Genomic DNA, 23,313 nt, shown 5'->3' on the forward strand with positions numbered 1-23,313 from the left:
AGTAAATATATGAAAACTAAAGTTAGAGTTTTCAAATCTATTTAAAATTAAGCATTAATCAAATCTTCTAATCAAACTAAAATGCTAACAAGAAAATCAAAATGTATTTTCTTTTAATTTTGGGCAGGCCGAGTCCAGTCGGGCTAATCCAAAAAAACTATTTAGTCCGAACGGACTTACCCCAGAAAACTCAATTTTCTTCCGAACATATATATAATTAAGCGTGAGCCCAAAGTTTTTCATGATGGGATCGAGTTAACCTGCATGTGTTAACCTTAATTGACATGCCAATGGGGCCACGGCCTAAACTGTCTCAAGAAAATATTCATGAAAACTTAACTTTCCCTAAATCAATTTTAAACAATAACAGACCTTCCAAAAAAAAAAAAAAATGAAAACATTCTTAAACACCGTTTCTTTGACCAATAATGAGAAAGTGTTGATTATCAAAGTGATGTTCTAATTTTGTTCTCTTATTTCTTCCATCAAGTCTGATAAAATACTCGCTTTAAAGCTTTATTGGTTTTTGATTTATAGTTGGAGAATATTATCGGGAAATTGAAAACAGAGAAGTATGGAGACAGACAAGATTCTTGAGGAAGTGAAAAGACACAAATGCAGTCTCTGAGCAACTTGTGGAAGATCCAGCAAAGGAAGGGGACATGTAAAAGCAGATCAAGAAAGAGAGCTAAAGACACATATATAAGAAGAAGCTTGATGAACCAAATATCTTCTTATCCAATCATCGCAGCTGTTCTTTTAGTTCTTTCTCTGTTAGATAGGTTCCAAATTTACACTATTCTTATATGAGAAATTAACTGATTTAATATCAGCACAAGCATCATCACTCTAGTCATCTTCATATGTTATTAGATAATATGTATCCTCAACATGAATTGAGACACTAAGACTTTTTTGAATTTCTTTTCCAACAAGAAACAAAACCGCAATAAAAGAAACTTAAGGAAACCTTACTGACAAGAAAAGTTCCAAAACACCAATTAGAGCCAAACTCTCTACTGCCTACAACATTCAAGTCATAAAACAACATCAACGTAAGAACTCCAGCAGAGCCTCCAACTCTTCCTCAATTTCTTTCACCCGAGTCTCACCAACCTCTCTCAGTTTCTTCTCCAGCCAATCCCAAATAAGATAGTGTTGAATATGCGTTGGCCAGATCATTATTGGAGAGTTTCTCAGGGGATTGGCACTGAATCTCAGACAAGGTTAGCAGGCTGTTCAAGTATGTTGTTCTCAGACGTGGGTTCTCCACACGGATTTTTGATGCAATGTCTGGGTGCTCTTCGAACAGATTGTTAACAGTTTCTACCTGCACGTACGTGATAAAACCATCTCAGATGCCATTTTTTTTCGAGATCTCAAAACATACCAACAAACCAAATATGCAACTTGTACAAGAAAGTGAATTATATAGTTTACAAGTAGTTTTCGTACCTGTGAAGGAAGAACTTGAAACCCATTGCATTCGACGCTTTCATTTACTAATAAAGTTTCCTCTACGACATCTGATTTGCCAACAACTTTAAGAACACCAACTTTGGCAACAATCTTGACTTCTCCATTCACCAGAAACCCACCATTTATGTCAAGAAGTTCCGTAAGGGGAAGCACTGCTTTGTAACCCCAGGTGGGAGACTTCTGATCAAACCAGTTTACTAGTGCTGTGAAGTCAAGAAACATATAACTTTTTAGTCAACGGATAGAATTGCACAGCGCATATATACATTTGAATCCCGCAGCAACACAAGTCCCATGAGTACATGACGCGTAAAGTGCAAAGCCATAAAATATGAATTTTCCTTTGTCAGCCTTAGAAAAATAATTGTAAAACAATAACCTTTATGTTGGCAGAGTTCCTCTGAAATTTGATTGAAAACAGCTAGGCTATATTTTGTGTGTCTTTTCCAACCATCAGGCAAAGATTCAGAATCAGCAACAGAAAGAAACAGAGTCAAACTTTTATTTTTATCTTCACCACATCCCTTGGGATAGCCCAGTAGACGCCTGCAAGTAAAAACCAAAACCAATAAAGGAATGGACAATATCACGTAAACCTAAAATGAACGAACACATTAGAAAAACCAACCAACTTTCCATACCATTTGGAGTCACCAACTACGAAATTATCAGAATAAACTTTCTCAGATTGCAAAGAGGAGAAATTCTTAATCGTCCATGTGATCTTCTTTTCATATTGCTTCTCCATTGATCTTGATGAAGAAGACTCCTTGCAATCAAACTACCAGAACATTAATCGATAGGTTAAATGAATCATACAATCCAAGTGGCACACAACCAAATTTGTTAACTAAACAAAACCAACAATTTAAACTACAGAATCAAAATGAGAGATAGAGAGAGAGACGAGAGTAAGATTACACTATGAATTCGAAGCTTTTAAAAGTTCAAACAACACACACAGCCAATATTTTTTTTTAATAAGTAACCAAATTCGAGAATACGCAGAGTCACTGGACTTATAAAGCAACTAACTGAGTAGAGGAATATGAAACGCTTCGGCTACTCATAGCTAATATTTAATGCGGCCACAAATAACCACGGTATATTAGTTATGATGCATTTTGGTTTGGTTTTAAGAACTAGTCCCAAGTCTAGAATTTGATTATGGTTTTAAAGAACTCAAGATTGTTAAAAGTATAAACTCACTTTAATTAGTTTAAGAAAAGGAATTGCTCAAAACTTAAACTCTCAATCTCTCTTTCTCTCAAAACCACTGCACAATTATGTCATGCCTCGACACCTATATATATATAGTAAAACCCCAATCCTAATCCTAGTAGGAAACACCTAAGTTTAGATAACTCCTAAACTTATTTGATCATTATCACTAAAAATCATAACTCTAATAGGATTAGTATAGCTTACCCTCAAGCTAACTTCAAACTTAAACCAACACCGAGTAAAATTATTTTTTGGCTTTAGGTCCAAAGGAAAACATAACCTTTCCCTAGATCAATTTTGAACAATACTAGGGGTGAACCTCTTCATTCACCCATTGTAAAATAAAGAAATAAAATCTGTATACATTATTATAAAATTATAAACTTAAACTGCTCTTTAATAAACCAAACCGACATATAATTTTGTTCTACTTGTAAAATCTAAACCCTAACCATCTCATTTGTGAACCCAAACCGACATATAATTTTGTTCTACTTGTAAAATCTAAACCCTAACAATCTCATTTGTGAACCCAAACTGACATATAATTTCGTTCTAATTGTAAAATCTAAACTCTAACATCTCATTTGTAAACCCAGACCGACATATAATTTTGTTCTACTTGTAAAATCTAAACCCTAACCATCTCATTTGTGAACCCAAACCGACATATAATTTCGTTCTAATTGTAAAATCTAAACCTTAACCACCTCATTTGTAAACCCAAACCGACATATAATTTTGTTTTAATTGTAAAATCTAAACTCTAACCACTTCATTTGTAAACCCAAACCGGTATATAATTTTGTTCTAATTTTAAAAATATAAATCAAGCCAATATTTAACTTTCCTTAATCAAAAGTATACAAAATTTGTTTTCTTAATTTGTTTTGCTTTTTAATTTAATTTTGATTTATTTTTTAAATGAAATATTAGATGGAATATTCTGATTGGCTGAAAAAAGATGAGGTGAACAAAAGTATTTTTCATCAATTTTTTGTTTTTGTAAATAACACCGCTTATATGGCTAAATGATGAGAATGTCAAATTTGAGGAGTTTCCTTTTTCCTCAAATTTTGTTCCTTTTTTTCTGCAAGTCTAATAAAATGACCTATGCCTAATTACTTTGAAAATGACTAATTTACCAAACATCATTATTCAATTGAATAATGACTAATTTACCTGTTAAATCACATAAATTGAATAATGATGTTTGGTTATTGTATTTGGCTATTTGTTTAGTTTAAATTAAACAAATGTTTCTGCTTTGTTATTGCTTTTGCTTGCTCAATCTATCTTCTACTTTGGCATCTTTGCTCTTTGATACAAATGGCTAATAACGTCAGCAAATGCAATCTCTCTCCGCTCCTCATGACATGATACTTCATTACTTTGTTAGGAGAGAACGAGAGCACGAGAGAAGTTTTTTAGGGTTTTTTTTTTTGTTTTCAATGTAAAAAGTTGCTCTATTTAATAATACAAAAATTCTATTTCCACTTTTTGTCAGTCTCTCAAATATTTTTCTTCATCTCGGAGTCAAGCTTTGTCCTAAAACCTGGAACCCGAATCGAAGCAATGTCCTGTAGTTTCTCCATAAGGCCAGGTCTTTGGTTTTGCTTCTTTACAGTATCAATCAGAAGATGGTATTCCAATAGCGTAGCCTCTGGTAAAGGTTCCAAGAACTCACACTTAGACAAAATCTCTGGAGGAGGAACACCTGAGATGAGGTTTGTGTCGAGTTTTGATCTGTCTTTCTTTGCTTCTTTTGGTTGTTTAACCAGAGTACCCTCAAGAGCTGAAGGAGATGCACCAGGAATCACTTCCCGTGTGAAGGGTAATGATCTTGCGGGTTGCAAGCAGAATTCTATCCACTGGTGGATTATTGGAGATGGGCCTCGGACTCGTCCTCCTATATTTTCTGCTTCTTTACCAGACTCACTAACAGCCGGGATTGCCTTTGAATAACGATGATGCTTCAGGGGTTAGTGACTAGATATATTACATGGTAGCATTCAGAATATTAAGAAAGTTTTAAGACTGTCACTTACCCATAGATCAGCCCATAAGGTGGCCCCGGACTTGGGAACAATCACTGTAACATTAGACATACGTTTTGCAACAGGGATAATATCGCTGCTCCACCCAACAGTGACCCAGACATCTCCGACATTGAAAGCTTTTAAATAGTTGTTACTGTCAAACAGTCTAATCTATAAGAAAAATGGGAAACAAGATCAGCCACCATTATCATTTTTGCTAAATAACTATAGATGTTTGAAACATGTTAAACTCATGTGCTCTCTTTTAGTCTTTAGGGTATGGAGAGATAGTAAAAAGGCAAAAACCTGTTTCATAAGTGATGCTAGATTTTTTTCCACGGCGATTCTTCCTCCAGCAACTTGTGAATCCAGGTCTGTCGTGTTGTATGATGCTCCCATGTATTTGAGAACAGCACCAATAACCTCTCTAGGACAATTCACCATTGCGATCCTCCCTGCAAGCTCGGGTCGCCACAGATCATCCCAGTCCTACAACCAGAAAAAATGTTCAGTGACATTCACTTCTTTTAAATAGGCACAAAGCTATAAACAGTAAGATAGCGTTTCAATATAAACTATACAAACCTCTATCGGAGCCAATTTGTAATTCTGAAATTTGCTCTTTTTGTATGCTATTACCATGGTGCCCCAGCGATATGGCACAGCCCACGTTTCACCGTCAGGAGATTTTTCTCCCGCATAGTTCCTGCGGAGATAAATCTGAGACTTTCTAAGTCATGGAATGAACCCTCAGAATTTCCAAGTCTACAGAGTAAGACTATGCCTCTAAATCTCTCAAGTTAGTGTTTTGTATCACAATACATAATCCAGACCAACCTAACAAACTCAATCTATTTGATCAATGTAGAAATCCATCCCTTGCATAACGACTGATATATTCATATTGCTAAAACCACTGATTTAAATTCTCACCTTCCATTTCTCACTCAAGCCTTTATACCAATCCTGATCTTCAATCCCTTTCATTGGCTCAATCAGCTTTTCCTTAATAGCATAACTAATCCAAGAATCACCAATACTGATCATATCAGCTGCAGAAGTTGAAGCAGAACCTTTATTCCCCTTTTTACTAGGCTTACATAGATCAAAGAAAATCTCTTCAAGATTTGCTAAGAACCGAGTCTTTAACCTCACTCTCTTCCCTTGTGAGCTCATAAATTCCTAAACTCAATCCAAAAAACATACAATTTCAGCTAATAAGCTAAGATTCAAAATAAGAAAATGGAACACAGAGAAGTGAAAAACTAAGACAACCTTGATCCATGATGGTGGCACTGAACCACGCAATGCAACGAGTTTTAACGGCACAGTCAGAGAATACACTTTAGACTTGTAAGCTTCGAAGTCTGCTTCCAATTTTGCTTCTTCAACTTCATGATTCTCTTCACCTGCAAAACTCATTCCATTAAAATTCAAATCCATTGAAACCCAAAGAGAGTAACGAAAATGTTCAAATTTCACGCACCAGATACAGTTTCTGTGTTGATTTCATTCTCCTTAGCCACAATCGGCTGAGGTAGCAACCGAGCTGAGGCTGGAGAACAGACGCGAAGGCTGCTTAAACCGAGAAACAGCACAGTCGAAGCAGAGAGACGAACGATACTCTCATGAAACCTTTCGCCTCGAGAAACTCGTGCGACGATGACTCTCCGTCCTCCGTCGCGTTGGTTCCCGCCGTAGAACAAGCTCGCCGGCGGTTTCAGGGAAAGAGTCGCCGCCGTAGCCATCGAAAAAAACGCAAAATGCGACACAACCAACCAGCAAAGCAACAGTGGCGGATCAAATCTAATCTCTACCGGTTTATTCCGGTTTGTTAAAACGGGTGGGCTTATATACAAAACGGCTCGTCAATTAGTATAATGGGCCTTAAAAAGGGCCCAATGAAGGTATCGACCGAGGGAGAGAGAGATAGGAGGAGGCTAGCTAAGGTGTAGCTGGCATAATAATTGGGTTTGTCTATCAGTATAGGAAAGCGTCGGTTGGCACGTGCGGGAGGTCGAGATCGGCACGTGCGAGACCCACTTCGTTTCTTCTCATTGGTCGTATGCTTTGGAGAAGAAAGCATCTTCTCTCTTCTCTCAAACTCTCTTACAAAAACTTAATTAAATTTGTAAACACAAACACTTCTCTTCTCTCTCTTCTTTCTCTTCTCTCACACACAACACAACACTCTCTAGCTTTCTCTCTCTTCACTCTTACCATAAAAATAAATCACACACACAACCCCAAAAAAAAAAAAAAGTGATTTTTATTTTTGGGTCTCGTTTAGTTAATATATAAATTTTCGTGCTTTACAGCTCAATTAGTCGTCTTCTTCCTCTGTCTCTCAATTTCTCAATTCCTCTTCTTCATCTTCCTCTCCGATCCATTTTGTAGTCTTGGTACTAATTCTTTTGCTTCAAAGTTTTGACCTTTTGGTATTGTGTGGGGGGGGGGAAAGAGTTTGGTTTTTGGGTCTTTTGCTGAATCGTTTTTTTTTTGTTTTTCTGATTTTGAGTTTTTGATTGTTTTAACTGTTTGAATCTTATTGAAGCTTGAGCTCTTTTGGTTAATGATGCTGAATTTGGGAATTTTGTTTGGCAGAATTTTTCACTCTCACTTTTCTAATTTTAGGAATTGTGGAAGTGGGTGGGATTCTTGTGGGACAGTTTCACTGTTCTAGGTACTCAAAATGTAGATGGGAGCATGCATAAGTTGATGTGTTATTGTTGTTTGATTTTTGGGCTACTGTATGATATTATGTACAATTGCGTATGTTTATGTTATGTTGCTAAGTGTACTTGAACTCTTCAGGGCTCCTTAGTAATCTGAAAAATATAAGTATTTCCTTCGTTTTTCAGGAGTCTAGTTTCTTACTTGGACATAGTAGACCCATGGGATCATCAAATAGCTGACTATCTGTTACAAGGACGAGGCTCTTCTCTCAAATGATTGGTAGTAGTTATATTATGCTTGGACAGTGCCATGATGGGCATCTGTGAGATGAAAAGCTGCTGGGCATGGCTTCTTTTGATCTCATTGATTTGTGCACTATCAAACGAAAATCTAGCCATTAGTCCTGACGGTACACTTACTGCCATATGAATCGTTCACTCATTACCATTCATAGCGTCCTGGACCTTTCTATAGAGCTTTAATCCTTTTTTTGCTTGTTACACCATTCAGGCGAGGCGCTTCTGAGCTTCAGAAATGCAGTTAGTAGATCAGATAGTTTCATCCATCAGTGGAGACCAGAAGATCCAGATCCATGTAAATGGAATGGAGTGACATGTGATGCAAAAACGAAGAGAGTTATTACCTTGTAAGTCTTGAATCTTGTTGGGATTTAGTTTAAGCGTTTTATCTTCAGTATTTTTGTTCCCTAATGTTTCTTCTTTCGCAGGAATCTTACTTATCACAAAATAATGGGACCTTTACCTCCTGAGATTGGAAAGCTGGACCATTTAAGGCTTTTGTATGTACTCTCTAACCTTAAATTCATTTTATTAATTAAGAGTATAATTAATCTGATGCTGATCACCTGTGTGTCGTTGCAGAATGCTTCACAACAATGCCCTATATGGATCAATACCTACAGCATTGGGAAATTGCACCGCATTGGAGGAAATGTAAGTGCTCTTCCTGGATATTTATGCTGATTCCACATGTTTTCTAAGAGACCAGTTCCAGTTGTTCATGGTCATCAAAATTTTCCAACTGGTTTTTGCAGTTACTTGCAGAGTAACTACTTCACTGGACCAATCCCAGCTGAAATAGGAGACTTGCCTGGCCTTCAAAAGCTGTATGGGTTTTTTTTCCTCTTCCATATATTTGCAGATGCGTCGGTCTTTTGGTCTCTGGAATTACTGTTAGTGTTTGTTTTATTTACTTCTGTCACTATCTAGGATCATGGTAACCTATGGTTGACTGCATAATGTCTTTTCATGCTACATTATATTCAGAACTGGTTATGCCTCTACTCTTAGTGAGCCTGTAAAAGTACTGTAATTTGAAAAGCACGATACTGTTTACTTCCGTTCAACTTAGTTCAAATAGTGATTGCTATATTCTCCGAACTAAAACTAACTTTTTTTTTTTTTTTTTTTTTCATATCTTCAAGGGACATGTCAAGTAACACTCTCAGTGGAGCTATCCCTGCTTCGCTTGGGCAGTTGAAAAAGCTTGCTAACTTGTGAGCACCTTAATCTCTATCTTCCGTTGTAATTGTACATATTCCAGTTTTGTGAATCTTTCTGTTTCATTTTGTCTTCTGAAGCAATGTCTCAAACAACTTCCTGGTGGGGGAAATACCTTCTGACGGGGTGCTCCCTGGATTTTCTAAGAACTCGTAAGAAAACATAATCCCTTTCCTCTTTCAGGGTTAGAAAAATAAAGCCTCTAAACTTCATTTCAACAGCTGATCTTTCAAAGCTTCGGCTACATTTGGGATGATTTTTTCTTAACCACAGTAAATATTTAGCTAGCTTGTATCAGTGTAGCTGAAGTTTAAAAATGGTTTTCAAACTGATACATTACCCCTACAGCTTCATTGGAAACCTTAACTTGTGTGGAAAGCAAATTGATGTCGTGTGCCAAGATGATAGTCGAAACCCTTCTTCAAATTCTCAATCAGGTAAAGCAACTACGTATCCTAGCAATTTTCTGGTCAACATACAGGTTTTGTTGTGGCTCTATCACTAAAGTTATATTTGGTGTCTTCTACATTATAGGTCAAAATCCAAAGAAAAACTCGGGTAAGCTGCTTATTAGTGCATCAGCAACCGTAGGTGCGCTGCTTCTAGTGGCACTGATGTGTTTCTGGGGATGCTTTTTATATAAAAAGCTCGGTAAAGTCGAGATTAAAAGCCTTGCAAAGGATGTTGGTGGAGGTGAGCCGTGTTGAATTTTTTAGAAGAAATTATCTTGGAAAATTTCAAATTTCCCTCCATCTCCAAAAGCTTCATTATGACTTTGTCAATTCAGGTGCGTCTATTGTGATGTTCCACGGAGATTTGCCTTACTCGTCCAAAGATATTATTAAGAAGCTGGAAATATTGAATGAAGAGCACATTATCGGATGTGGAGGCTTTGGAACAGTGTATAAGCTGGCCATGGATGATGGCAACGTTTTTGCATTGAAGAGAATTCTTAAATTAAACGAAGGGTTTGATCGTTTTTTTGAGCGGGAGCTTGAGATTCTTGGCAGCATCAAACACCGATACCTAGTGAATCTACGTGGATATTGCAATTCGCCAACATCAAAGCTACTGTTATATGATTACTTGCCCGGTGGTAGCCTCGATGAAGCACTTCATGGTATGACCAATCTTCTCTTTACAACTCTCTTCCAATATTGTGAATATTTCACTGGGAATGTTTGGTTCTTGAATTAGTAGAGAGAGGCGAGCAACTGGAATGGGATTCGCGTGTAAATATCATCATAGGAGCTGCGAAAGGGTTATCATATTTGCATCATGATTGTTCTCCTAGGATTATACATCGTGATATAAAGTCGAGCAACATTTTGCTTGATGGCAATCTCGAGGCACGGGTATCAGATTTTGGTCTAGCCAAGTTGTTGGAAGACGAAGAATCCCATATTACAACCATTGTTGCAGGCACATTTGGGTACTTAGCTCCAGGTAAAGAGGCCTTTTGAGAGTCTTCACTTACATAATAAAGATTTGATCTTCGAAATGCTGAGAGTTTCCCATTTGACTTTGACTTAACAGAATATATGCAAAGCGGTAGAGCAACCGAGAAAACAGATGTATACAGTTTTGGGGTTTTGGTTCTTGAAATCTTGAGTGGGAAGAGACCCACCGATGCTTCCTTCATTGAGAAAGGCCTTAACGTTGTTGGTTGGGTACGCAAATGAAATTCTATTTTTTGATATTGATGTTTTGATTCCGACAAATTTGAGTAAAAGAACTTTTGGTTAATGATCTTTTGCAGCTAAAGTTCTTAATCAGCGAGAAACGGCCAAGGGAGATCGTTGATCCTAACTGTGAAGGAATGCAGATAGAGAGCCTGGATGCTCTTCTGTCAATAGCAACACAGTGTGTGTCTTCGAGTCCAGAAGAGCGTCCCACGATGCATCGGGTTGTCCAGTTACTTGAATCAGAAGTCATGACTCCTTGCCCCAGCGAATTTTATGATTCCAGCTCCGATTGATTGCATGAACCCACCAGACTAAAACCTGAGAAAAAGTAAACAGAATCTGGTTGGGAATATCCAGATGCCTGGTGTCTATTCCATTACAGTTTTGCTCCCCCAAGAAAACCTGCAAATGCCAATGAAGATCCATCAACCTCCAGTAATGGAACAGAGTCTTTGTGTTTGTGTTGCCATTTACTTTTGCCCTCCAGTTTTACAAGATTTGAGCCATTCATTTTCAGCCCCTTCCTTTTTTTTTTTTATTTTTTTTTTGTTCAGATTTTTGGTAAAAAGAAACTTTTATTTGAACATGAAATTGAATTGTATAGTTGCGACCTTTGTAGAAAAACTCTAAATTCTTCTTTTGAAATAATCCATGTTTCTTCTTCCTCAGTCTCAGTCAAAATCTTGGTTCAGTTAAAGAACCTGATTTCAAACTCATATCGATTCATTAGCTTATATTCATGATTACTTAAAAGCAGGGAAACGATTGATAATGATTTAAGGGCACTCGTTAAAGAATGTACAAGAAAGTTTCAAATTTCAATTTCTTCATGTCCCAAACCCACCATCAGATTAGTCGTTTGATGCAGCATTGAGTTGATCTCATCCATTTTTGGGTGAGATGATGGATCATCACCAAGAATAAATTCATGAGAAACCCCTTCAATCTTGATGGAGCTGCAACCAGGAAACTTTCTGATTCCCATATCTTTCATTTTCCTTCTCACATTCGTCACATCTTCCCATCTATTAGCAGATGCGTATACACTTGCCAGCAGAGTATGAGCACTGGAATCACTTACTTCAACTTTCTCTAGCTTTTCCGCTACCCGTTCAGCTATTTCTACGTTCCCATAGTTTCGAGCAGCGCTAAGCAAAGAACAGTACACAGGAACTAGAGTTTCATCGTTTTCACTTCGCATTTCACTTATCAAATCCTCTGCTTCATCTAATAATCCAGCTCTGCAGAGTAGGTCAATTAGACAGCTGCAGTGCTCTGACTTAGGCTGGATCTTATGTACTTTGTTCATGGAATAGAAAATCCTACGTCCTTCCTCTACAAATCCACCATGATTACAAGCTGTTAAGACCGCAACAAAGGTTATATCATCTAGTCTAACACCGATATGTTCCATTTCGTTATACAAATCCAGAGCTCTCCCTGACATCCCGTTCATGGCAAGACCGTAGATAAGTGATGTCCATGAAGCCGTATCTCTCTCTTTCATTTCATAGAAAACCCCTAGAGCTGTCTCAATACATCCACATTTTGCATACATGTCAACAAGAGCAGTACCAACTACTTTATCTACTGTAACTCTATTCTCACGTATGTACCCATGTATCCACTTCCCTTGCTCTAAAGCTCCACTCTGTGCACAACCTGTCAACAGAGAGACTAACACGAAATTATCAGGCCTTATTCCCTCAGTCTGCATACACCTGAACAGTTCCAGCGCCTCATCAAACCGGTTAAACTGAACATAACCATTCATCATAGCTGTCCACAGAACAACATCCTTTACAGGACTTCTTTCAAACAACTCTCTAGCCTCATCAATCTTACCATTACTACCATACCCAGAAACCATGCTAGTCCAACACTTGACATTCTTGTCTCTCATCGAATCAAAAACCGCTCTAGCCTTATCTAGACATCCGCATTTGCAGAACATATCAACCAATGCGTTCCCAATCTTAACACTCATTTCAAATTCTGTGACAACATACTTATGAATCTTTTCACCAACTTCCAAATTCTTCAAAACCGAACAAGCTGAAAGAGTGCTCACAATCGTACCCTCATCAGCCTTCAAATTGCTCTCCTGACTCATCCTTTTAAATACAGCAACGGCATCCTCAAACCTCCCATGCCCAACATAACTAGAAATCAGTCCGTTCCAAGAAACAACATCTCGTTGAGGCATTTCGTCGAACACTTTATGAGTGGTATCCATTTTACCCAATGAAGCATACATCCCCATGAGTGAATTAGATACGTAAGAATCGAACTCAAGCCCAGCTTTCACAGCATAACCATGAACCTTCTCACCTTCTAGAACTTTCCTCAAACGACCAATTGATTTCAGGACAACCGGTAAAGTGAAACTATCAGGATACAAGCCTTGTCCTCGCAATTCACCGAACAAAGCCAAAACTTTCGTGTAACTCTTTGTCTCAGCAAGAGATTTGAGCATCTTATTATACATAAGAAGTGATGGAGTTTGTACAGAACCCATACTCTTGTCAGCAGAATACAATTGTGATTACCAAAAAATGGCGTTACAGTTTTTATGGTTTGGCCCAAAAGAAACAAATGTAATGAAAATGTAAAGTTGTCAACTTTCGTGTACATAACATTACAAAAACAGAGTCTTCACGCTTCAAACTCTGTTCGGTTTCTGAAGCTGATTACAACTTAGATTTATCTTCATCATAAAGAAGCAAGCTTTACGAAAGGTACTGAAACAAGAAACTGAAAGATCATATATTATCATAATTAGAGTTAGATTACAGAAGATAAAACAGGATTCTCACCATGGAGAAATCGACTCGAGAGTTGAGACTTAAGAAAGAGGAAGAAAAAGCACAATCGTATCTCTTACACAGATCATATTTACTCGTGGATACATATCTTAGACACAATCATACTTACGTATGACTTATGATGATATGTAGGACGAAGGTCGAAGGTAGAAAAACACACAATCGTAGCTTACACATACTTTATGGAAGTATATATATGTTTTAAGAAAGAGATCGCTGCTACTTGACGTTTGTTTCCACGATCTTGCTCGCGGGAGCTTTCTCTTGTTTCTCGACGTAAGCAGACGGAAACCATCCGGCTTTGCCCTTGTATTCTCCTTCTGACCAGCCTGTTCCAGCCACCTGAAATTTTGTTTCATCAAACACAACAAAATTGTTAAAATTATGTTTCTGTGTTTTGTATGTATTGTTAAACACGGGTGGCAAGAAATGTACCTGCCGCACAATTACATAATCATCGACAGCTAGACTGAGTTCCCCTGGGGCTTGAGCATCAAACGGGTGCACAACCTGTCAAAAGACGAAAACATAAGTCTTTACACCCCTGAATTTGTAAAATCGATTCAAATTAGAGTTAAGAGGTTTTGAAGGCTTTACCTTTGCAAGAAAGTAGGAATCATTCTGACTGAGAAGTTGATGGTTGTGATGATCATCAGATCCATTGAACTTCTTGATCTCTTCCTGTGGACTAGACTTGAGTTCTTTCTGGTGATTGGATTTGGTTTCTTTCTGAGGAATGGACTTCTTTTCTTCCTTGGGATTGGGTTTGGTTACTTCTTGGGGGTTAGACTTGATTTCTTCTCGACGTTTTGATTCGATTTCTCCCGAGGTATTTGATTTGATCTCTCCTGAGGGATTTGAACTCACTTCTTCTTGGGGAAGAGAAGCAGCATCCTCTAAATGTAAAGGTAGTGACTTTGGTGATGATCCTATAGATTCTTCCTCAGCAATCATCTGAATAAGAAAGCAAAACCAGATCATATGACTGATTGTATCTAGTCATAATCTGAAGTATGCAAATAGAGCCAGTTACTGACCTCAGCATGTAGCTTGTCGAGGATATCAAGAGCATTACGATGATATGTTCTCTCGGCTTCAACCTGCGTTGGTAATTTCAATTCATATCCAATCAAAGGAACAAGTAAATATCATGAGCTGAAATATAATTCAAGTGATGATTACCAGAGCACGAAGGCGCTGATAAGTAACATTCTGCTGCTGATCGTCAACTTCCAACATGGCCTTAGTAGCTTCTTTGCCAAGAGTTTTCATACTTGTTTTGAGTTCAGCCAATCTCGATTCGGAATTCTTAAGTTTTATGTAGGCTTCTTCAGAAATATCAGATTCCTTCAACTTTGATCTTCTCCTCAGAACATCAGTTGCCTATTAAAATAAGCGTGTGTTTCCTCCACAAATGGTCAACACCGCAAGAAATTTCAAAATAGCTTCAAAACAAACCAGAGAGAGGTTCAATAAGATTTTTACCTGAGCTTCAACTTCTTGTCTCAGCCTGTCATAGTGATTCACCAAATGCCTAGCATCTTCCAAAGGCGCACTATATATCATAGTACGAATTGGCTCACAAACCTAACAAATAAAACTCTGAAGCTTTATTAAAAAATGAAGCTATAACTTTGCTAGCAACGTTCTCGAGCGACCCTGCCAGGTAAAAGAATAGAGAATGAAATAAAAAATGTTCCAAAAATCTACCTGCTCACTAAGAACTCCAAGGAGCGTTTCCCTCTCGCCTTCCACCGACTTGTAAGAGGTACCAAAGTGATGTGCAACTCTTGAGAGAGGAGTATTGGCATCAGGATTCTCATCTCCATATTTCTTAAAATCTTCAGCAAACTTCAACCCTATGGACATACAGTACAACATTACAAATTTGATCCCAATTCCCAAGAACTATATATATGAGATCAAGTAGAAAACAAGAACTTACCAATCTCTACAACTTTCGTGCCTGTGGCAATGAAACCTTCGAGTCCGCGAACAATATTCCTTTGCAAACGCTGTGAACAGAAGAATTTCAATAAAACCAAAACACTAATAAAGATTAGCACGAGACACCCGAAGGAAAAAAAACCTAAACTAAATCTATCTTTTACCTTTGCAGCCTTAGTAGAGCTATACAGATCTTGAAGCTTCTGATGACAATGAAGCTCTTCTTCATCAACAACAACAGCATCCGCGTTAACATGCCCTAAATGCTTCAAAACCGCCTACACAATAACCATAAATTTTATACAAATAAAGAAACCTACACAAATCTTGTCTGAAATTATAAGGTAACCTATGCCTAAAACAAGCAAAGTCCCATACTTTTCACCTAACTACATAACCAATTCATACCTCGAAAATCCTATCTACTCCCAAAAGTTATAAATCAAAACCATCACCCACTTCAAAGATTCCTCCTTTATTGATACCCACAAAACAAATTATCTCAGTAATCTAATAAAACAGAAATCTAGAAAAAAAATTAAGAAACCACCACCCACTTGCTGTTGCCTGGCGACTTGCTCTCTGAGCTTCGCCGCTTGCTTTCTTATAGCTTCCATGTCTTTAAAACCAAAACTCAAGTTCTAAGTAGCTTCAAGTTCGGTTTCTTCAGTACTACCAACCGATGATAGATCAAGATATTTGGGGAAAAGGGTAAGTTAAAAAATTCTCAGATTGAGGAAACAGAGGAGATAAAAGTAATGGATCCTTAACTCTTTTCTTTACAGGTAACAGTCGTAGAGAGAAAAAAAAAAACAAAAAGGTAACGACAATGGAGAATGAGTTATAGTGGAGAAAGTTAAGCAGCTACTCCTTCGGTTTCCAACACTGTCTTTCTTTATTTGAGTGGTCTTCAATTTTGTACTCATTTAACTTCATTTTTAATTTAGTTTTAGTCTTACATTTTATTTTTTATGAAAAGTTTATTATTCTAATATTTTTTTAATGGCACATATTAATTGGACCGCAGGATGAAAAATTATTATATGCCCATATCTTTGTTTTATTAGCTGAATATCATTTTCAACATGAGGTTATCATATACCTTAGAAAATATGAGTATTCCAAAAAGTGTTCTAGGCGTCCCCTTCCGTTTTATCTAAGCGTTAAACGCTATAGCATCATCTAAATGAGCGTTTTAACCACCTAAAATTGTAGTATTATTATTTTAATATATTTTAAAAATTTTAATTGTACAAATTTAAAATTTATAAAGCTTATTTTTATAAACATAATTATAAATATTTAATATATTATTTAAAATGAATTGATATAATGTTTTTATTTATTGTTTTGTTTTTGATTTAATATTTTTATTATTCTTATACATATTTTGTATAATTATATATATAATATTAGATATATATTAGTTTATAGTATAAATACCTAAATTGTCTAAAACCATCTAGATTCCGATTAGGTGTTCTAGGCGTTAGGCGTTGAATCATCGCCTAGTAAACATCTAGCGCTTTTTTGAATATTGAAAAATATAATTTATTTTCAATTGTTTTCAAATAAGATAAAAAAAATTAGTCAATTTCTTTGTCTGCCTTCACTTGAATGCTTTATTGGACTAAAACCAGAGGCTGGAGCTAATTTGTCTGTGAGGTTTTATTTTTAAAGAAGAAGAAATTAAAAATAATAGAGATATTATTAATATTGAATATTCATTAAATTTGGGATAATTATGAATATCAGATCATCAAAACACTAGCTCTGAAACGACACCGTTTTAGCTTTACAAGTTAGCAGAGCAATCAATGTGTTGAAACGACACAGTTTTACTCTCCAAGTCATACCCGACTAGAAAGTCCATCTGAATCAAGTTCCCGTAGATAGCAACTTCAGTTGTCGGGATTATACTCATGCACACCATATCTTCACTCAGTTTCACGAACGCATTGATCGGACTCAGCTTCACGTCGGCGTTAGTGAAGTGCATTGTTATCTCCGGCAAACCGATCGCTTTGTCTCCGGATTTGTAACAGTGTGTTAAAACCCCCTGTGGATCACTCACTCGTTTAGCTCCCGTCACTGATTTTTCCACCGCCGCACCAAAATCATCGTAAAATCCTGATTCGAGAAGTGTAAGCGTAGTTCCAGAATCGATTATGATGTTCCCAGTTGTTTTCTTTGATTTGGCGTTTAAACTATAAGTGTCAATTGGGCTGTCCACTGTCCAATGGTGTGTCCATATGGGCCCATGTGGTCATGGATCAAATTTGGTCTTTGGACCAATGGGACCATTTAATTATTGGGCATGTCCATAGCCCGCCCGTAATAGTTTGGACTGGTCTTGACCATGGGCCGAGAGCCCAATTGACAGTTCTAGTTTAAACTGTATCCTCCTCCGGTGTATGGAAGCTTGGTTTTGCCGACTGTGATTGCTTCGAGATTCAAGAAATAGTAAGTGTTGGGATCTTTTACGACTAGCGGCGTAGTGAGAGTAGCGGAATCGTTGCTTGGCTTGGAAGGTATCGAGTTGGTTCCTAAGTTTATAACGCTTGTACCGTTTGTTGTTGATGACGTGTGTGACAAGCAATACGAGAACTTCTTACCTATTGAAGAACCGATCTGGGAGACTAACGATAACGGACCGCCTCCAAGTCCAATGATTCCGTAGCCAGTTTCTTCGAACGTACCACCGTTGTTGTAGCCGCAGCCGAAGGCTGTACCAGGGAAAGAAACAGGGGAGCCAGATGGAGAATCGATGGAGATTGTTTCGGTTGCAACTTCTCCTTTGGTAAACGATTCGTCTCCATAAGAGTAACGGTATTTGCAGATGTCTCTCGATGCGTCGCACCCTTCTTCGTGTTCGGACAAAGCCTGGCAGGGTTTTGAATCACAAGATGCGGTTTTGTAGGTGGAAGACTTGTTCTTGTCGAAGAGTGGACTGTTTTGCTTGTAACATTGTTGACATGGCTTGCATTGGATCCACGTTAGGTCACTTCCCGTGTCAGCGATGGCTAGGACTTTGGACGGTGGAGTACCGATTGAGATGGACATGAAGTATTCGCCGCCGTTTGAGATTAAACCGGATTGGAGATCGGTTTTGGTTGAGAAACGACGGGAACGGGAGATTGAACGGAGAAAAGCGGCGTTTAGACGGTCGGAGACGGTGTGGTGAGGGTTGTAAAGTGGTGAGTGAGGAGAGTCACGGTGGATTAGCTCGACGGTTAAGTTTCTCCCGTGAGCTGAAGAAGTGGAAGCGAACACGAAGAAGATGGCTAAGAGAGAACATAGAAGGAATGTTTTGGTTACCATTTTCGATTTTTTGGAATGTTTTTGTGGACTGTGGTGGAAATGAGAGAAGCTTGCAAGAGTTTATATAAACAGCACGAATGGGAATGTGAAAAGATTGAAACGGCATGGAGTTTAATTAGCTTTAATTTTCACTAATACTGTTTGAGAGGTTTATTAGTGGAGATGTGGGATGGTTATTGATTAATTGAATAATTGTTACTATGAATTATGTGACTTCTGGGTTTCACTTATTATGTTTTGACGAATCAATCAACAATAGCTTTTGTGCCTTTGGCTTTATGAGAAAAGATTACAATTATTAAATTATAATTTTATTTATACTTCTGGTTACATTAATATTATCTTCAAACCGGGAAACTAAATAACCAAAAACACCTAAACCAGCCAAAACCGAAATTGCACATTTTTCCCAAATCTCTCTCTCAATCATCAAAATCGAATTTGGCTGAAGCCTGTTTGGCCATTTTGATGATCGCGGCTGCTTCTTTTCTCATCTTCTGCTGCTCTTTGAGAGCTTTCTTCAACATTTTTCTCTGATCTTCGACTGGAAACGCATTCAGATCAGACAAAAACTCGTCGAAATCGAGGTTCCTCTCTCGACCAGAAGAGTAAGCAGCAGTGTTAAACGATTTACAACTTTTGAGATTCTTGTTGTTGGTTGGTGATTTCTTCGGTGACGAACGCCAAATTGATCCGATGATCTTCGACGGAGATAGCTTGTCGAACCATGAGGAGGACTTTGATTTTGATTTCTTTTCTGGTTCTGAATCTGTTGATGGTGGTGTAGCTAAATCAATCGAAGATGGCGAAGACGATGATGATGATACGACTCTGCGTTTCTCCTTTTTGGTTTGTTTCACTGGCGAGAAAAGCTTACTCTCACTGATGTTTCCAGAATCTGAGAAATCTCCACTTCCATTAGAGACGAGCTCAGCTCGCGAACTCGATTTCAAGTCCAGATCTCGTTTGTTTCTCGAGGTTTTACTCGAATCTTCATCAGATAAACTCACAGAACCAGGATTTTTACCTTGATTTCTTCGATTTCCTGAGAAATTTGTATCCTCCTTGGGATGATGACTCGCCACGCTCTTGGACTGTGAGAGATGCTTCTTCGTTTTCTTCGACGAAGAAGACGAAACCGGGTCGGTTCGTGGAGGAGCTGGAAGAGATTTGAGGCGACGGAAACGAGATTCGAGATCATCGGGGAGAGTAGAATCGGTGAATCCAGAACAATTGATCGCAGCTATTTGCTCCAAAGCAGAGAGCTCCCTCGCTTGAGAAACCAGTTCCTCTACTGCTGAATCGTCTGTATCAGAAAAATACCCAAAATCCGCCATTTTTGGTAAAACCAAAGCTTCTTAGGGTTTCTTCCTTTTTGGTGGAGAAGAAGAAAAAAGAAATAAAGAGTGGTGAGAGAAGAAAATGATAAAAAGTCGTCACAACGGCTAATTCATGATTTTGTCAGTTACGTTGGCTCCGATACTATGCGCGTCAAACATGCGTGATTAATAACTTTATTAAAGACAAGTTTATACGAGAACATTCTATTTTTATTAATATGTAAAAGTAAAGAACTCATGTATCTTCCATTTTTGTAACCTATAGAAAAAAAATAGAGAATGTGGTTTCTTTGTGTTACAAATTTGATTTACAATGGATCAAGATCCTTGTATGATGACGATGTTATTGAACCCTGGTCTTGTTCAAGCCGGTGATAAACCGGTTTGGTTCTTATGTACAGCAACAGACTTGACACGACGCCGAGGATAGACAAGAAGCCCCAAAACATAAATGTTTTGAAGTAGCAGTCTCTTCCTAAGCAAACAATTGAGTCAGACACGATCATTGTTATCTCAGGGCTTGCGTTGGCTTCGTAAATGGAGGCAGCGATGTAACCGTATAAGAGTGAGCCGATTGGTATGTTTGTGATGAGAATGTTGTGGTTAACACCTACGCTATTGGGTCCGAAGAGATCAGATGTTATGGAGACTGCTGCTGCGAATATGAAACCTGAGCTCAGACCGATTAAGGCGGTTGCGGTTTGCAATGCTGTTTGTTGTGAGGATGATACCGCCAGTAAAAAGAAAGCGAATGGAGTTGGTAAAAGTGCGATTGTAAACCAGCCGGTTCTTGTCAAACGATATCTCCTGAAAGATCCAGTATTCTAAATGAGAACGATATCTCCTGAAAGATTCAGTATTCTAAATGAGAATCTGTTATCTCAATTTCACATTAGACATTACAGTAAAACCTCTATAAATTAATACTCTATAAATTAATAATCACTATAAATTAATAAATTTTGTTGGTCCAAAGTCGGGCCAGTGTAAAAATTAACAATATTCGATAAGATAATAAGATAATAATTTTTTTGAAATCTCAATGTAAAATATGGTCCCAATAATATCATAAATTAATAATCATGTAAATTTATATATATATATATACTGATATAATAGTGTATGTTTCTCCTAAAACTCATTTCTATAAAACATTTGTAATGTTGTATTTTCAAACTATAATGATATCTCTAAAATATTTTATAACATGTCATACAAATAATTAAATTTTAAAGTTTTAATTTTTAGATATGCATCATTTACAATTTGATAATTAGACAGATTATTAAAATATAAGAATTAATATTATTATTATTCATAAATTTGAATTTATGTATGTCATGTGTATAAGTCAATTTGTTTATAGTATTTGTAATTTATTGTCAATAATGCTTTATAAATATTACAAGTTCAATTCCTAAACCATAAAATTTATAACATCCGAAAGTTTAATCTTATTTTGCTATAATTGTTCTAATTTATAATTTAAAAAAATAAACAATTCATATTTTGCTATTAATTTACACTGTAAATTAATAATTATTAATTTATAGATAAATTAATATCACTATAAATTAATAAAATGTCTTGGTCCCAACATTATTAATTTATAGAGGTTTTACGGTACTTACTCTAAAATGGTAAACTTACTTGTGCATAAAATCTGGTGCGGCAGAGAGCAACCGACCGAAGAAGGAGAATGAAGAGTAGATTGTGACAAGGGTTGTAGAGTTTTGTCCCAAAGACTGAGCAATCTGTCCCAAATTGTTGCTATAAACAAGACCAATCGTGCCACCACATAAATACGCAATGTAGTATAACCAAAACTCCAATCTAGTTATGAGCAATCGAAACGAGTGTTCATCACCTAGCCTCACTATGTTCCCCATAAGTTCATATCCGGAAACAGACTCTTTTTGGCTCTTGAGCTCATCTATGTAAAGCATAACATAGCCAGAGCTTTCATGGGTTAAACGATGGTTAATAACCGGAAGAAAGTAATCCCGAGCATAAACGATAAGAGGACCACACAAGGGAAAAACCAAAAGAACTATAGCTCCGAGAAGATTCAACCGAGCTGATGAAGTACTGGAACTCGATAGTAGAAGGTGGAAACTAGTCATGACGGCTAACACATTCAAAATAGTAAACACATGAGAGTCATGTCGTCGGGACTCACTGTCTGGACTAGGGTCTATAGTTGGTTTACTAAGAACCGGGTAAAGGGCAGCAAAGGAAACAACAAGGGGAACCAAAGAGTTCAGCAGAAGGTATAAGTTTGAAGACGACGGGTTAATTGCATTGAAAGCAAGGGAGTATAAAGCTGCACTGATTCCATTGAAGCTTACTGTTAAAGATAAAGCCAGAGCACGATTGTTCGGGAAATGACGAATGCAGAGGATGAAACAAGCTGTGTTGAACCAACATATACTTAATCCAGCCAACAAGCAGCAGAGAAACACCTATCATGTTAACAAAAAAGATTCAATTCCACAATCAAATTCAGATTCTTGATTTATAAAGAACACAGAAGCAAGCAACAACATATGATTCTTGATTCGAAGTTTAATAAATGTACCAGAGAATAAGGCAGAGTGATGAGGTTGGTGATGACAAGCCACTGAACACCATAACCAACAAATCCCATAGCCGCCGCAGCAAAAAGAACGACGGAGAGAGGGAACTAACCTAAAGCGATCCCCGACGACCATCCAAACGCTTTCCCCAAATCGGAAGCCACCGCGAGGTAATTCAACCTCACCTGAGAAACTCCGAGCACCGATTTGAGATGGGAAGAGTAAGCAGAGAAATCGAAGTTGGTTCCCGTCGAAGCTTGGATCCAGATCGCCGCAACGAGAACAGTCCATTTCCGCCATCGACCGAACATGGTCCTGAGAGGCGGGAGGTGTTTCCGGTGAAACTTTGCGTCGTCGTGGTCGAAGGAGGCTCGATTAGGTCGGAGTTTATCTGAGGCATCTCTGATTCGAGGTCTCATATACAAAGAGGATGATGATGATAATGATGATGATGTTGACTGAAGCTGCAAAAAAGCGTTTAGTTGTTCATCTACCGCTTTTTGAAGATTGGGTTTTTCTGATTTTTTTGTTTTTTTTTTTGGTTTTTCAATTCGATTCGTATAATGTTTTTTTTTTTTTTTTGTAATAATAACAAGTGTCTAATTTTTAACCAAATTATCAAATGTTTAATTTTGGGTTTAGTATATTTCACTTTTTTCATTTTCTTTTGGCAATAATATT

The 23,313-nt window shown here is 37.4% G+C and overlaps 6 protein-coding genes and 2 pseudogenes across 18 annotated transcripts; 1 reads left to right on the forward strand and 7 right to left on the reverse strand.

Annotated features, from left to right (window-relative positions):
• Positions 1-955: 955 nt before the first annotated feature.
• Positions 956-2,322, reverse strand: LOC147928258 (MATH domain and coiled-coil domain-containing protein At1g31390-like; annotated as a pseudogene). The gene is made up of 4 exons (XR_015579232.1): positions 2,121-2,322; positions 1,859-2,025; positions 1,456-1,682; positions 956-1,330 (listed from the first exon to the last, which is right to left on the reverse strand). The product of XR_015579232.1 is annotated as an MATH domain and coiled-coil domain-containing protein At1g31390-like (transcript).
• Positions 2,323-4,172: 1,850 nt separating this feature from the next.
• Positions 4,173-6,588, reverse strand: LOC104741752 (uncharacterized). Of its 3 annotated transcripts, none has more exons than XR_015579278.1 (7): positions 6,229-6,563; positions 6,018-6,151; positions 5,676-5,924; positions 5,328-5,462; positions 5,049-5,231; positions 4,752-4,908; positions 4,173-4,658 (listed from the first exon to the last, which is right to left on the reverse strand). XR_015579278.1 is itself a non-coding variant. In XM_010462666.2 (7 exons), the coding sequence occupies exons 1-7, from the start codon at positions 6,488-6,490 to the stop codon at positions 4,215-4,217; spliced, it is 1,569 nt and encodes a 522-aa protein (XP_010460968.1). In that variant the 5' UTR covers positions 6,491-6,588; the 3' UTR covers positions 4,173-4,214. The 3 variants fall into 3 exon arrangements, 2 of the variants coding, with proteins under 2 accessions (XP_010460968.1, XP_087339169.1); XM_010462666.2 differs by having other exon boundaries at positions 4,752-4,913; positions 6,229-6,588; XM_087483043.1 differs by lacking the exons at positions 6,018-6,151; positions 6,229-6,563 and having other exon boundaries at positions 4,752-4,913; positions 5,328-5,448; positions 5,676-5,815.
• A 107-nt stretch (positions 6,589-6,695) lies between these two features.
• LOC104741753 (LRR receptor-like serine/threonine-protein kinase FEI 1) lies at positions 6,696-11,291 on the forward strand. 6 transcript variants are annotated; one of them, XM_087483041.1, is made up of 15 exons: positions 6,849-7,144; positions 7,347-7,425; positions 7,604-7,827; positions 7,929-8,064; positions 8,146-8,217; positions 8,300-8,371; positions 8,473-8,544; positions 8,863-8,934; positions 9,019-9,090; positions 9,287-9,375; positions 9,473-9,631; positions 9,726-10,058; positions 10,139-10,384; positions 10,475-10,608; positions 10,698-11,291. In XM_087483041.1, the coding sequence occupies exons 3-15, from the start codon at positions 7,728-7,730 to the stop codon at positions 10,914-10,916; spliced, it is 1,776 nt and encodes a 591-aa protein (XP_087339167.1). In that variant the 5' UTR covers positions 6,849-7,144; positions 7,347-7,425; positions 7,604-7,727; the 3' UTR covers positions 10,917-11,291. The 6 variants fall into 6 exon arrangements, with proteins under 6 accessions (XP_010460971.2, XP_010460969.2, XP_087339167.1 ...); XM_087483042.1 differs by having other exon boundaries at positions 6,850-7,144; positions 7,377-7,425; XM_087483039.1 differs by having other exon boundaries at positions 6,854-7,144; positions 10,136-10,384.
• Positions 11,292-11,366: 75 nt separating this feature from the next.
• LOC104741754 (pentatricopeptide repeat-containing protein At1g31430 pseudogene) lies at positions 11,367-13,141 on the reverse strand (annotated as a pseudogene). The gene has a single exon (XR_015579277.1). The product of XR_015579277.1 is annotated as a pentatricopeptide repeat-containing protein At1g31430 pseudogene (transcript).
• A 224-nt stretch (positions 13,142-13,365) lies between these two features.
• On the reverse strand, positions 13,366-16,404 carry LOC104741755 (SH3 domain-containing protein 1). The gene is made up of 10 exons (XM_010462671.3): positions 15,953-16,404; positions 15,560-15,673; positions 15,394-15,463; positions 15,159-15,307; positions 14,934-15,035; positions 14,631-14,831; positions 14,486-14,548; positions 14,046-14,402; positions 13,884-13,958; positions 13,366-13,790 (listed from the first exon to the last, which is right to left on the reverse strand). Exons 1-10 carry the CDS (start codon positions 16,010-16,012, stop codon positions 13,668-13,670), a joined length of 1,314 nt encoding a protein of 437 aa, XP_010460973.2. The 5' UTR covers positions 16,013-16,404; the 3' UTR covers positions 13,366-13,667.
• Positions 16,405-17,054: 650 nt separating this feature from the next.
• On the reverse strand, positions 17,055-18,716 carry LOC104743694 (putative aspartic protease At2g35615). 3 transcript variants are annotated; one of them, XM_019235957.2, is made up of 2 exons: positions 17,797-18,716; positions 17,055-17,608 (listed from the first exon to the last, which is right to left on the reverse strand). In XM_019235957.2, exons 1-2 carry the CDS (start codon positions 18,714-18,716, stop codon positions 17,191-17,193), a joined length of 1,338 nt encoding a protein of 445 aa, XP_019091502.1. In that variant the 3' UTR covers positions 17,055-17,190. The 3 variants fall into 3 exon arrangements, with proteins under 3 accessions (XP_019091502.1, XP_087339058.1, XP_087339059.1); XM_087482932.1 differs by having other exon boundaries at positions 17,055-17,627; positions 17,792-18,716; XM_087482933.1 differs by having other exon boundaries at positions 17,055-17,586; positions 17,784-18,716.
• Positions 18,717-19,011: 295 nt separating this feature from the next.
• Positions 19,012-20,101, reverse strand: LOC104741756 (uncharacterized). The gene has a single exon (XM_010462672.3). It carries the CDS (start codon positions 20,051-20,053, stop codon positions 19,139-19,141), a length of 915 nt encoding a protein of 304 aa, XP_010460974.1. The 5' UTR covers positions 20,054-20,101; the 3' UTR covers positions 19,012-19,138.
• A 143-nt stretch (positions 20,102-20,244) lies between these two features.
• LOC104741757 (protein NUCLEAR FUSION DEFECTIVE 4) lies at positions 20,245-23,194 on the reverse strand. Of its 2 annotated transcripts, none has more exons than XM_019236434.2 (3): positions 22,635-23,194; positions 21,707-22,518; positions 20,245-20,863 (listed from the first exon to the last, which is right to left on the reverse strand). In XM_019236434.2, the coding sequence occupies exons 1-3, from the start codon at positions 22,701-22,703 to the stop codon at positions 20,365-20,367; spliced, it is 1,380 nt and encodes a 459-aa protein (XP_019091979.1). In that variant the 5' UTR covers positions 22,704-23,194; the 3' UTR covers positions 20,245-20,364. The 2 variants fall into 2 exon arrangements, with proteins under 2 accessions (XP_019091979.1, XP_087342515.1); XM_087486389.1 differs by having other exon boundaries at positions 20,245-20,900.
• Positions 23,195-23,313: the final 119 nt, after the last annotated feature.

The sequence above is a fragment of the Camelina sativa genome, chromosome 14, assembly GCF_030686135.1.
Source record: "Camelina sativa cultivar CO46 ecotype springtype chromosome 14, ASM3068613v1".
NCBI lineage: Eukaryota > Viridiplantae > Streptophyta > Magnoliopsida > Brassicales > Brassicaceae > Camelina > Camelina sativa.

What these genes read in the sequence shown, in the direction of transcription:
- LOC104741757 (XM_019236434.2), bottom strand. Translation starts at nt 22,703, where the DNA reads ATGGGATTTGTTGGTTATGGTGTTCAGTGGCTTGTCATCACCAACCTC. An exon ending in TCACTCTGCCTTATTCTCTG is followed by an intron (nt 22,519 to 22,634) that starts GTACATTTATTA and finishes TTAACATGATAG; the next exon opens with GTGTTTCTCTGCTGCTTGTT. An exon ending in GCACCAGATTTTATGCACAA is followed by an intron (nt 20,864 to 21,706) that starts GTAAGTTTACCA and finishes TGGATCTTTCAG; the next exon opens with GAGATATCGTTTGACAAGAA.
- LOC104741755 (XM_010462671.3), bottom strand. Translation starts at nt 16,012, where the DNA reads ATGGAAGCTATAAGAAAGCAAGCGGCGAAGCTCAGAGAGCAAGTCGCC. An exon ending in CACGAAAGTTGTAGAGATTG is followed by an intron (nt 15,308 to 15,393) that starts GTAAGTTCTTGT and finishes GTATGTCCATAG; the next exon opens with GGTTGAAGTTTGCTGAAGAT. An exon ending in TCGACAAGCTACATGCTGAG is followed by an intron (nt 14,403 to 14,485) that starts GTCAGTAACTGG and finishes TTTCTTATTCAG; the next exon opens with ATGATTGCTGAGGAAGAATC.
- LOC104741756 (XM_010462672.3), bottom strand. Translation starts at nt 20,053, where the DNA reads ATGGCGGATTTTGGGTATTTTTCTGATACAGACGATTCAGCAGTAGAG.
- LOC104743694 (XM_087482932.1), bottom strand. Translation starts at nt 18,716, where the DNA reads ATGGTAACCAAAACATTCCTTCTATGTTCTCTCTTAGCCATCTTCTTC. An exon ending in ATACACCGGAGGAGGATACA is followed by an intron (nt 17,628 to 17,791) that starts GTTTAAACTAGA and finishes ACCATTGGACAG; the next exon opens with TGGACAGCCCAATTGACACT.
- LOC104741752 (XM_010462666.2), bottom strand. Translation starts at nt 6,490, where the DNA reads ATGGCTACGGCGGCGACTCTTTCCCTGAAACCGCCGGCGAGCTTGTTC. An exon ending in ACAAATTGGCTCCGATAGAG is followed by an intron (nt 5,232 to 5,327) that starts GTTTGTATAGTT and finishes TTCTGGTTGTAG; the next exon opens with GACTGGGATGATCTGTGGCG. An exon ending in TAGCATCACTTATGAAACAG is followed by an intron (nt 4,914 to 5,048) that starts GTTTTTGCCTTT and finishes TTTTTCTTATAG; the next exon opens with ATTAGACTGTTTGACAGTAA.
- LOC104741753 (XM_010462667.3), top strand. Translation starts at nt 7,728, where the DNA reads ATGATGGGCATCTGTGAGATGAAAAGCTGCTGGGCATGGCTTCTTTTG. An exon ending in TTCTTCAAATTCTCAATCAG is followed by an intron (nt 9,376 to 9,472) that starts GTAAAGCAACTA and finishes TCTACATTATAG; the next exon opens with GTCAAAATCCAAAGAAAAAC. An exon ending in ATTTGGGTACTTAGCTCCAG is followed by an intron (nt 10,385 to 10,474) that starts GTAAAGAGGCCT and finishes TTGACTTAACAG; the next exon opens with AATATATGCAAAGCGGTAGA.